This window comes from Amphibalanus amphitrite, unplaced genomic scaffold (assembly GCF_019059575.1).
Source record: "Amphibalanus amphitrite isolate SeventyFive unplaced genomic scaffold, NRLGWU_Aamphi_draft 000399F_arrow, whole genome shotgun sequence".
Classification (NCBI taxonomy): Eukaryota; Metazoa; Arthropoda; class Thecostraca; order Balanomorpha; family Balanidae; genus Amphibalanus; species Amphibalanus amphitrite.
In genome coordinates, this window is record NW_024881893.1 from 464469 (window position 1) to 476599 (window position 12131).

The 12131-nt window shown below is 58.0% G+C and overlaps 1 protein-coding gene across 1 annotated transcript in view; it reads right to left on the minus strand.

Moving 5' to 3' along the window:
* Nucleotides 1–2758: 2758 nt before the first annotated feature.
* Nucleotides 2759–12131, minus strand: part of LOC122390536 (optomotor-blind protein-like) — a 41478-nt gene continuing 32105 nt past the window's right edge. Inside the window, exons 5-8 of the mRNA XM_043383587.1 lie at nt 9582–9658; nt 6126–6174; nt 5828–6071; nt 2759–3702 (exon numbers count right to left, since the gene is read on the minus strand). Coding sequence (XP_043239522.1) covers nt 2759–3702; nt 5828–6071; nt 6126–6174; nt 9582–9658 — 1314 coding nt within the window. The remainder of the gene's footprint in view (nt 3703–5827; nt 6072–6125; nt 6175–9581; nt 9659–12131) is intronic.

Consider the following 12131-nt stretch of genomic DNA (forward strand, 5'->3'; position numbering starts at 1 on the left):
CTGTAGCGGGTTTGTCTGAGGAGACTCGAATAGCCCTTTGAATTTCTGCGTTGAGTACCGCTTTCTTTGTCGACATGGGATGAGCAGAGGTGTAGTGTAAGATGATCGGTGCAGCCATCGGTTTGAAATACAGTTCGGTGGTGTAGGTACCTGAAGGGTGTACGGTGATCATAGATCATATTTCGGACGCATGAGGGTACCTAGGCTGGAGTCTCGTATTTGTTGCTGGCTAGCCTTGTGATAGCCTTGTCGGCCCAGTACTCTTCTACTTATCAGATATCTAGATGTGAACGATATCTTTCGTGCCTCTCGATTCTTTAACCTATTTGTTTACCTTTGTACACTTCTACATATGTGCTATAAGATTTATGTTCGAAATTGTCCGTGTCAAGAATGTATGTATCTGCATTGCGATATTCCCACCTAACATTGAGCGCGTGATAGACTTTGTGTGTAGCTAGAATTTTTAAATGTCATAAAACAATGAATCTGATGATGCTGTAAAGCGAAAGCTCATTCTCATATTTGGCCTATTTTAAAATAAAAGTTTTACATATCTGCCATGTTATTGATCATTTTCACATATTTATAAAAATAAATTAATTGTATTTACTGGCGAATCCTCTTGGCGAGCGGTGCCCGGCGTCGGTATTCATTGCCAAAGGTCAATGACCTGCCGGCTCTGATTATTTCCAGTCAGTTTTTAAGCGAACAACTGAGCCTAAAGCACGAGCCTTTTGCTCGGCGCCGGTCGCGGCCCCACCACGTGCACACCGCTGAACCCACACCGTCGAAAATTTAATACGACAAATGAGTGCACGCGATCGACTTACAGCGAAAATTTCACCCCCGTAGCCCTTACCGTTCCCGAGCAATAGCCTGTTGCCGATTCTAGTGTAAACCCTATGGCACACCACGTGAGCACGCGCCACGGGCGCACCCCTGGCCGCATCGTGCCCAAAATTGAATACGACCTGTTGAATGACGTGACCCACGAGTGGTAAAAATTTCACCCTCCTGCGTCAATCGACGGCTTTGCAATGAGCGTTTTTGGGCGTAACCCCGACGGCGGCGGACTTTTTAGGATTTATAATAGTAGATTTTTTTGGAATATCCTTACCTAGGTCAATTGAATGCATGCCTTCATCAAAACAATTCATCCGTTTTCTTGTCACACAATTCGTTTGAAGTTGAAAGCAGAATAGTTCCCCGATAATAATATAAAACGGTTGTGGTGGCTATGCAAGCCTGACTACTTCATAGCATAGTCGCATATCATTCCGGGCTCTTCCGACTATCGCCCCCTGTTTTCGACCCCTTTTGACTCTTCACATCAAGCAACTCTCGGCTTCAGTCATTCACGGTCCAGCGCCGTTCACGGTTCACCGAAATGCAGCCAACAGATACGCCGAGTCTATTTAAACCTTTATTTGTCTCGAGCTTTCAGGAACCGTATCACATTTGAACACTCTAGCGTTACACGTTAGTGTGGGTGAGGTCAACACGTAGCTCCCGAAAATGAGCCCGAGCACAGAGACGAGAAAATGACGAACTACAGACCAAGGAGCTGTAGATATATAATTTACAGATAAACAAAATAAATATATTTCTGTTTGCAACATTACAAAGTAAATAGCTTTCTGCTCGCATTTACTATAATAAAAAATGCGCGTGATAACAAAATAAGAAGTTAGTCAATTTACCATCTAATCATTTCGTCGCTTTGTCGTCTCTGTGCCCAAGCGGAGACCGACCTGGCGTCAGTCGACACGAAAACAAGCCTTCCCCGATCACAAATACACACACATCAACGGCCAGGGGGCCGCGGCCGGTGGCAAGGTTCCCTTACCATAAGGGATGTGTGCCAAAACAGGAAATACATTTATATCAGCACGAAGTATAATGGCCACGTGGTATTGACAATATATATCTTTGGTTTCTACAAGAACATCCAACAGTGAGACATTGTGCATATTTACACATTTTACTAAACACGATTTCTACGGAAGGCTAGAGAAAGAAAACAAAAATAGCTTACACGTCCAAAGATCCATATAGAATTTGATTATTCCTGCTTCTGAACGCGATCCCAGAATAAAATAAGCCTCCTCCGGAATACAGAACATCGCGCTTATCCAATGCATGCACATGAAGCAGAACCGATACTGAGCGGACCGCTAAACCCAAAGATGACTGACTTCTCGGAACAAGAGACTGGCGGCCCGCCGGGGACGAGCCCGCGACGGCGCGTACCCCAGCCGCCAGACTCGCGGGCCGCCGGCGCAAGCAATGCGGTAACACATTCCAATAAATAGCAGCCCGATTAAGTAGACTATGGAGTGCACATGCCATCCACACTCCGAGCCGCCCCGTCTCGCCGGGAAGGGCCGAGCGCTGGGGACGACCCGTGCAGATATTCGCTGTCTTTCCGTATGGATACGCATCGCCGCACAATCTGGCACATTCAGGTGAACACTGACACGCATACAGACACACGAACGCTCCGCATGCGCCTAGCCATCCACGGCGGTCACATGCGGAGCGCTCGCAAGGATACTACCCCTTACAGTCTCCCATTCGGACTCGAACACACCCACGTTCGCACGCGGGGCGCCTCTGAGCCGGCGCGGCAGCTCGCGGCCCGGGCCGGCGCGGCTCGCGACAGCGCATATGAGATGAACATAACGTACCCTGTAACACTCGATGGAAATTCTATCTATATTGCAGCGGGCAGGCGGACGGCGGCCGGGGCCGTCACTCACTTCTCGGTCGACGGTCGCCGGTGCAGGCCGTTCACCATGTTCTCGATATTCTTGAGCTGGGAGGCCACCGAGGCGGCGTGCGCGGGCGGCGCGGCCACCGGCGAGGCTGAGCCGGCGCGCGGCCGCGTCACCGTCTCGAAGGCGGACGGCCCGCCGGCGGCCAGCAGCTGGCTGGCGGCCGCCAGCGGCGAGCTGGCCGTGCTGGTGGTGGTCGTCAGCGGCGCGCTATACGGCGAGAAGCGCGCCGCCTTCAGCCGCTCGGCGTGCACGGCGCCCGGCGGCGAGCCGGCGCCCAGGCCGGCCAGGCCCGCGTACCCGGGCGAGCCGAACAGCGAGTGGCCGGAGGCGGCCAGAGCCAGGTGCGCGTTGAACAGCATGCTGGGGTTGAGCTGGGCGGCGCCCAGGTACGGCGAGCCGGCCGTCGAGGTCAGCGGGGACGACGTCTGGCTCAGCAGGTTCAGCGGCAGCGAGGTCTGCGCGGCGGCGGCGGCGGCGGCGGCTGCGGCTGCGGCGGCCGCGTTCTGCTGCAGCAGGTGGCCGAGGCCCGGCAGGCCCATGCCCGGGTGCGGGTACAGGCCCGGGTTGTACAGGTACGGCAGTAGGTGCGGTGGCTGCATCGGCGGCCCCACGGACACGTTGGGGCGCGTGGCGCCGCCGACCCGCTCGTCGTCGGAGCGCACGCTGCGGAAGGCGCTGCCGCACTCGGCGTCACTGCCGTCGCGGTCGCTGGCGTCGCCGCTGCTGCGCTCGCTGTCGGGCCGGCGCCGCTCCGGCTCCGGCTCCGACTCCTGCTCGCCGCCCGAGCGCTGCTCTCGCTCGGCGTCCGCGTGCTCGCGCTCGGGCTCGGCGGTGGCCGGCCGCTTCTTGCTCGGGCTGTCGTCGTACGGGCGGAAGGAGAGCGGCGGTGGCGCCGGCGCCTGGCGCGACTCCTCCTTGGACTCTGCAACACAGGGAGGAGGTGAGTCAGTAACTGACGTCTTCGGACTCCAGTGGAAAACAACGACGAAGCGATGGTAGAATACAAGGATCTGGCTTATGCCGAGATAGGTGGCTATTGATTGCTGCTGCTCTAAATAATTTTGGATCAATAGCTTGAGATATGGCACCCCTTATTTTCCGATACTGGGACTGTTTGGCATATTTCAATCACTCCAGCTATTGAGTGGGCGTGGCGGTACGGATGCTTCAGTCGAGCGTCCCGCCACTGCAGGCTGTCGAGCGTTGTTGACGGTGGCGCGGGGAGGTATTTTGGCGGCCTGTCGTGTCGAGTCTTTTGCAGGCAGCCAGGCAGACGGTCCGGCCGAGCCGCACCGCAGTATAAGTGTCCAGATGACGTGTGATACCACCGGCCATAATCCCAGGCCAACATGTGGCTTATTAAAAAAGATTACACCTTAGCACCCACTGGAGCGCCGCGTGGAAGGCGTCATATTTTGCCGTTAATTAGAGCACTAGATGGGGCGGTGCGGATCGCACAGGACGCTGCTCCGGCGGGCTGGCCGGCGAATCTCATGGCTCCGAGGCGGCCGCCAAACTGGTTTTCGGCCCCACGCAGCCACAGTCCTGGGAGTGGCGGCGGCGCCGTTTTTAGGATACAGGTGCTCTCATGAGCGGACCACACACCGACCGTGTCAGTGGCGCCGACACATCTCTCCGCGACTAATGACAGCGACATATTGCTGTTAGACCAACTCTCGACCACAGCGACATATTGCTGTTAGACCAACTCTCGACCACAGCGACATATTGCTGTTAGACCAACTCTCGACCACAGCGACATATTGCTGTTAGACCAACTCTCGACCGCAGCGACATATTGCTGTTAGACCAACTCTCGACCACAGCGACATATTGCTGTTAGACCAACTCTCGACCACAGCGACATATTGCTGTTAGACCAACTCTCGACCACAGCGACATATTGCTGTTAGACCAACTCTCGACCACAGCGACATATTGCTGTTAGACCAACTCTCGACCACAGCGACATATTGCTGTTAGACCAACTCTCGACCACAGCGACATATTGCTGTTAGACCAACTCTCGACCACAGCGACATATTGCTGTTAGACCAACTCTCGACCACAGCGACATATTGCTGTTAGACCAACTCTCGACCACAGCGACATATTGCTGTTAGACCAACTCTCGACCACAGCGACATATTGCTGTTAGACCAACTCTCGACCACAGCGACATATTGCTGTTAGACCAACTCTCGACCGCAGCGACATATTGCTGTTAGACCAACTCTCGACCACAGCGACATATTGCTGTTAGACCAACTCTCGACCACAGCGACATATTGCTGTTAGACCAACTCTCGACCACAGCGACATATTGCTGTTAGACCAACTCTCGACCACAGCGACATATTGCTGTTAGACCAACTCTCGACCACAGCGACATATTGCTGTTAGACCAACTCTCGACCACAGCGACATATTGCTGTTAGACCAACTCTCGACCACAGCGACATATTGCTGTTAGACCAACTCTCGACCACAGCGACATATTGCTGTTAGACCAACTCTCGACCACAGCGACATATTGCTGTTAGACCAACTCTCGACCACAGCGACATATTGCTGTTAGACCAACTCTCGACCGCAGCGACATATTGCTGTTAGACCAACTCTCGACCACAGCGCTAATGGCTAATTTTATCTGACGATCCGGCTGATGAGAGACGATAACACACGCCAGGCAGCGAAACACTCTTAGCTCGGCGCTAGTTGCTTTTTTGTACGACATACACAAATTAGCATGTTTCGTAATTAATGGCAATTAATTCGGCGTTGGTGATAGAGCAAGATAACACGACAGATAAATGGACTGGAATCCATCAACATCCAGAATATGAGTGAAAACAAGTTTCGTGTTAATATCACACCTCGAACAAACACAGCAGCAAATGGTTACACGGTGCCCTGTGTCGTGCCGCCTTTGTTTCCCTCTGCGGCCCTGATAAAATGACCGACACAGCTGGCGTTTCGGCCCACAGTGCGCTGCCGCCCCGGTGTGACTGTGACCCTAGATGGTCGGTTTCTGCGGAGGTGCCTACCTGGTTTGATGGGCGGCGAGACGGAGCGCGGCGGGCTGTCTGCGGCGGCCGGCGGCAGCGGCAGCTGCGGCAGCTGTCCGAGCTGTCCGAGCTGGGGCAGCTGGCTCAGCTGGCCCAGCGGGCCCAGCTGCGGCAGCTGCGGCGGCAGCGTGGTGGTGGTCGGCGGCATCGGCGAGCCGCGGTCGCCCACCACGTCCAGCAGGCGCTCGTCCTCGTCCTCGTCCCTCTCGTCCGAGGAGCGCGCCTGGTCCGAGTGCAGCTGGCCAGAGTCGTCCGCGCCGCCCCCGCCCCCGCCGCCGCCGCCGCCGCCGCCCGGGGAGGCGGCCGTCAGGGCGTTGGGCCGCTGGCTTCTGCGGGAAAGACCGCCGAGTTAGTATATGCCACACAATCACACAGGTGGTATCACAGCACAATCCATCACCATTCAAGTAACGCCTGTGTACTCAGCTTTCGTCACGGTCCATACATGCTGAACCACCATAAAGCTTAACATAGTGATTTTCTCGCACAGCCAACTGTAATGTAAAGGTGACATGAAAAAGTGAGGTCTTGACATTTACGAATATATGATTCTCATAACGCTCAAGGCTACGCCAACACATTTACTGACACGTCACGGGCTCAACACAAATAAACTACCACTGGGTGGCAATTTGAACACATTCGTGTGACGCTCAATTGAATTATATCAATCTCGGTAACGCGACAGGGGCAATTCGGTGGTGAAAGGTGCTCGGTACACCGGCGCCCCTCGGCGCTGTCATTATCCGGTGATATCGGCCCCACTTTGCGCCAGATAATGCGGCGGACATCCGTCACCGAGACAGAGTAATTGCCGACATTCGGTGGACCATTTTATCAGTCCGAGACGGGCTCGACAAGGTGGTCACAGAGCGGGGGTCCCGGCGGTCTCACAGAGGTGGCCTCCCGACTCACTCCCGACTCGTGGGTGGGCTGCCGCCCAGACTGAGTCAACAGGACTCAAAGTCGACAAACTCCGATTCCCAGCTCAATGTCTTAACTGCCAAACCTTCACATCCAGCTTGACACTGACAGGTCTCGACCCAAAGCTCATAGACATGCACTTTCTTCTCGATTCAAGCTGCACCAGACAATAGATTATGGTTATGTCATATGTGTTATTGTCTTTTCCTCGAAGTTTTAGCACCTTGCCGAATATATCTCGTGACAAGCCCCGAGCTTCCCCTGGATAATCGAACGCCTAAACTAGATGCATCTCACATTCTCACAACCAGAAGCTTTATCACTTTGTGACCTTGAACCCTCAGCTCTGGCTCAGAGCTCAGAGCTCCCAGCTCGGAGCCAGCGGCGGCGGCTCGCGGCCGGAGAGCTCTCTCAGGCGACATCAGACGCCACTGCCGGATACCGACAGCGCGCGGCGCCCTTTGAAAACACACCGCCGCCGCCGACAATCCGATTTTGTCCTGCTGGAAGCCGAATATATCGCGTTGCACGGTGAAAATCCCCATCCGCGGGGGTGCTGCGGCTGCGGGGGGGGGGGGGGGGGGGTGCGGGGGAGGGTGCTCTCCGGGGTCAGATGCACCTCGCGCCCCGGTGAATACCGAGCCATCCCCGACTTTGAAGTCGGCGCTCGAGGAGTTTTCCATCAGCGGGTGGCGGTCTCCGCCCAGTAACGTCGTCACATCCGCGTCACATCAAACCAAGCCCTCGGTTCGTCACACGTCACAGCTCGTGACGAGCCTCTGTCAGAGGCGTCTCCCTCTGGAGTCCGACCCGGCAGTGACCCGTTTCACCCGCTCGGCAGCCGCCGTCACCCTGCCGTCACCCTGCCGTCACCCTGCCGTCACCGCCGTCACCGCCGGCCACCTTGCCGGCGCGCGTGGCGTCATCCGATTATGACGTCACTGGCCGGTGCCGGTGACGGCGGCGAGGTGTATCGGGCGGCGCGCTTTGATCCGCGCGTCGAGGTCGGCGGCTGCACGGTGGCCGCGCCGCGACGGCCGCGTTTTTTGTGTCGATTAGGAGCCATGACAGGCGGCCGTCAGCGGGCGTCGTCAATCACTCAGCGGCGACAGTTATACGTCGGTCGGCCTCTGAGCGTCGCCAGACAATAGGCGCGCCGAGCGACTCGTTTTTACGTGGAGTTACTCCAAACACACGGCCAGCTAATCGGAATCACATCCCGGCGGCCGGCGAGACGGGCAGGACAGACGAGCGGACGGCTCTGGCGGGCCGGCCGGCAGACAGCTCGGCGGCCCGGCGATTGTCGTCAGGTGACAATAGGCCGGCCGGGTCGTGACCTGGTCGCTGACGAGTCACCGGGCTGAGACGGGCGGTCATCAGCGAGCCACCTGGCCGGCGCAGCGCCGGGCGCCGAGGCGTTGCCGGCGAACCAGCGAGGCGTTGCCGGGCGGCGGCGAGGCCTTCTGGAGCGGCGCGGCGGCAGGAAAGACCGCCCCGCGATGACCGCCTTCAAAGTCACCGCCGAGGATTAGCACGGCGGCCATTGTGTCGGCTAATTCTCGGCACGACATAGAGCTGGCGCGGCCGCGGGTCGGGGCCATTGTGGAGGTGGTCGCCGCACCCCATCGGCACTGGGGCGTAAGGACACACATCGAGAGGGCTGACACGCCGGCTGGTTCCTCCTCGTCCAGCGGGGCCTCAATAGTGACCGGTTCGGTCGTCCAGATAAAGAAAGAACCCCTCCCGTAGGAAATCGACACCTCACCGTCCTGAATTTGCAGCAGAAATCGCGGCAGAACTGCAGGAGCTGTCTGGTTTAGGCGTTACCTCTCCAAGGCAGTGGAAATCCTGCTGCCCAGACCGGTGATGATGTGCTGTTTGTTCCTATGTGACAGCGCTGTCACCAAACAGTGACGTGCGGCCGTGTCATTTGGACGCCCGAGTGTGACGACTTTTACTGCGGTCCATTCCAAGCTTGTTGTCGATGCCTGGAAGCCGACAGGACGACGACTTTTATCTGCATTTACATTTACAAGGCTTTGCGGCTTCGGTTGGGAGGGCGGTGAAAACATCGCGGGTTTGTCGTTTGCAGTTTGACATGCGGATTGTGACGAGGTGCCGAAACCGAGGACAGGGGAACAACTGCCGACTGGGGCTCACGAAACCGGACAGAGCCCGTCTGAACAGTGGAACACACCGGACAGAGGCCGTCTGAACAGTGGACCACACCAGACAGAGGCGGACAGGACGAACGGCTTTGGATTGACCGGACTAAGAGCCATAGCAAAGATGTTGGGTGGAGGCCGATATGAAATTGAACCGAGCCAGCACAGCAGGAGCACACAGTCTGCAGGCTGCCAGCCGCCGGCGGCGGTAGGCACCCCTCCGGCTACCACGCACCCCTGGCTCCTCTTCAGCTCCTATCGGGCCCTTCCGCCCGCTTGATCTCGGGGCGGCATTCGCCCCGATTACACCGTGTCCAAACGGCGCTTTGTGCCGATTGTGGCGCGCATTGTGCGGCCGCGGCGCGCGGCGCCCGTCGTCATCACACCCCTTTCGGTCAGACAGAGCGCGGCGCTGTAGCGAATCTGTATCGGCGTTCGCGGCTATTAGCACACTGGGCGTCGAAGGGCGTCATACAACACCCCTGCTCGGTGACAAAGGCCGCGTCGAGAGGCACTCCAAGGCGCGAGAGTTCGCGCCGCACGGTGCTACTCCATAATCGAACAGATGAGGGATTAGAGTGAGGAGGGTTTTTGTGGTGGCGCTGAGGCAGAGGAGATGCCGGAGCACAAAAAATGATACTCACTTTTTCTCTCGTTTTCCGGCGCCAGAGTCCCGGAAGCCCTTGGCGAACGGGTTGTGGTCAATCTTGAGCTGGGTGATCTGAAACAAGACGACGGGTCAGTGAGGCGAGTGGCGATCAAAGTGCGCCGCGTTCGGCAGCGGCGGCGATAGCGACGCACTCGGCCGTGGTGCGCGGCGTTTGCGGCGCTGCGCGGCGCCACAAAGTGCGCCCTCTGCGGCCGCCAGTGGACCGCCACGTCATCGGCCCCGGCCGCGGTGACCACAGGGTGCTGGCCGGTCCGACCGATCCCCGACCGCACCCCTCTGCCGGCCCAGATAGCGGGCGGCGTGACAGGGCGGCCGGCGGCCGGCGCTGCAGCCGCCGCCGAGTACACAGCGCTCGCGTGTCAGCCGGCCATCCGTCACCGACTAACAAGGCGAGTAAAGCGCACCGGATCATGCCAGGAGAGCTATTCCAACGCGCGCAGTGTCGACCGCTCATAAGCGGGGTCGGAATACAGTCGATCCGGCCGCGGCGCCGGCCCGACCGGCCCCCCGTCGACGGCCGGCGCCCCTGTACCTGTCTGATTAATTCATGTCGACTGGTGCACCTGATCGGCTTTGAGCTGCGGCCGGCGCCGCCGCCGGACAGCCGGGCGTGGGGCGTCGATATAGGGCCGGCCGGCGTGTGGGAAAACAACACATTAGTGGCGCCGCAGAGACAGCGGCGCGTCCGCCGGGAGGCGCGCCATACCGACAAAATATACGAGCCGTCGCAGGTAGCTACCTAAGGGCCGCTTTATAGCGCAACAAGGTGTACAATGGCGCGGCGCCGCCATAAAGTATTCCCTTTTATCGCCCCAACTGGCGTGGCCGTTATTTTGGCGACCATTAAGCGGCGTCTTAATCAGATTTATGCAAATAAAAGCTGAAGGCGGCGTCTTCTTAATCGCCTGTTAAAAGGGCCGATGTGAAATGTCAGCGGGTGAGGTGATAGTGTTTGCTCTGCAATCAAAGATGAAAGTAATCCCTTCAATGCAGCTTTAATCCGGTCGATCGGACACGAAGTACGCTGCAGCGGGCGTCTGTGCGGCTCCCGCACTGCGGCGCCGCGCGCTCCGCGTAACTCGGTAAGTGCCGATAGCTGACGGGCGCGCCGCCGATACAGACGGGCTCAGAGCGGTGCAGCGCCAGCACAGCGACTGGATATGCTGAGCACTGCACTAAGCCGTGTGGTGCGAGCTGCTCAGAAAGTGATCGTGATAAGACCATAGAAAATTAGCCGAATGATTATTTTCGTCATTAGCAAAAAAAAAGTCAGAAAATAAAGCCTGGGTTTTACACCAATACCTATATTCGCAATTTAAAACGTATCTTCTTTCACTTCGTTTACTATCCATGTGTCACGATAGGCATGCATGTTTGAAATGTGACGACTATTGAAACATGTTTCAGCTTCCCGCCGCCGTTTGTGTCATCGCGGCCGTTTGTGAGGCCGCCGGTAGCCACCGGCCGGTCGTCGCGGGCCGTGCCGCGCCGCTGCATCTGGCCGCCGCGCCGGCCGCTCCGCCTGCGCGCCGTGACACATTCGTGCACAGTGCACTGTCCAGTGCACAGTGCAGAGTGCAGCGGCGAGACGGCCCGCTGGACGGCACCGCCGTCACAGCTGCAGCGCCTACCACCGCCCGACGCGGCCGGGTGAGAAGACCTGCCGGCCGGCAGTGGCGCGCGGCCCACCAATTGCCTTGTTACACAATTGATTTAGCGGCGTCGGCACGGCGGCCGGGCCGTCATCCCCTGGCGGCGCCGTAATCACGGCCGCCGAGGAAACGCCGTGTAAAATTTGCGGTGTCGGGGTGTAATTTGCGGCCCGGCCCCACACTCTGCGACGATTATCGTGACGCCAAAAATTAACACTTAATTCGAGTCGAGCGCAAACTGGCGCCCTTTCGCCGGCAGTATACTATTTATAAAGTTGTAGCGTCGTGCGAATAATTCCGTCTGTAAATTTGCATAATTATAGCCTGGCGCGCGGAGAAATATCTCGACTGTCTAGCGAGCTGCGCTGGGGAATGGACGCCGGTCGAGCGGCCGGGCGGGGTTATTGTCGTGACCGGGAGAGCCTCGACAAATGCCTGTCTGGTTATGTATTTGTCCTGCCGGGGCACGGCTGCACCCGTTCGCTTAACTCCCGACTGGCCGTAGTGCAATACACGGGCGGTAGCTGTGGTGCTCAGTTAGACCGGAGCAAGCACAACGCAAACAGGGTCGCCGCGTCAAATTAATTACCGGGCCGGAAGCTCTCCCGGAAACCACCCCTCTCTGCCAGCCGTGCGCGTGTGAAGTCCGGCCGGGCGCGCACGATCCGCGCGATCGGCAGCCGCCGCACCGTCCGCCCTCCCGTCGCAGAGGAGCTCCGGCCGGAAACACTCCCCCTATCGCGCCATCGCGCCGCCATCGGCCGCTATCACCGGTCTATCACCGGTCTATCACCGGTCTATCACCAGCGGTGAGCTGACACCGCTTCCGAGGGCGTCCCGCAGCGAGTCGTGCGCCGCGCCGCCCACGCCGC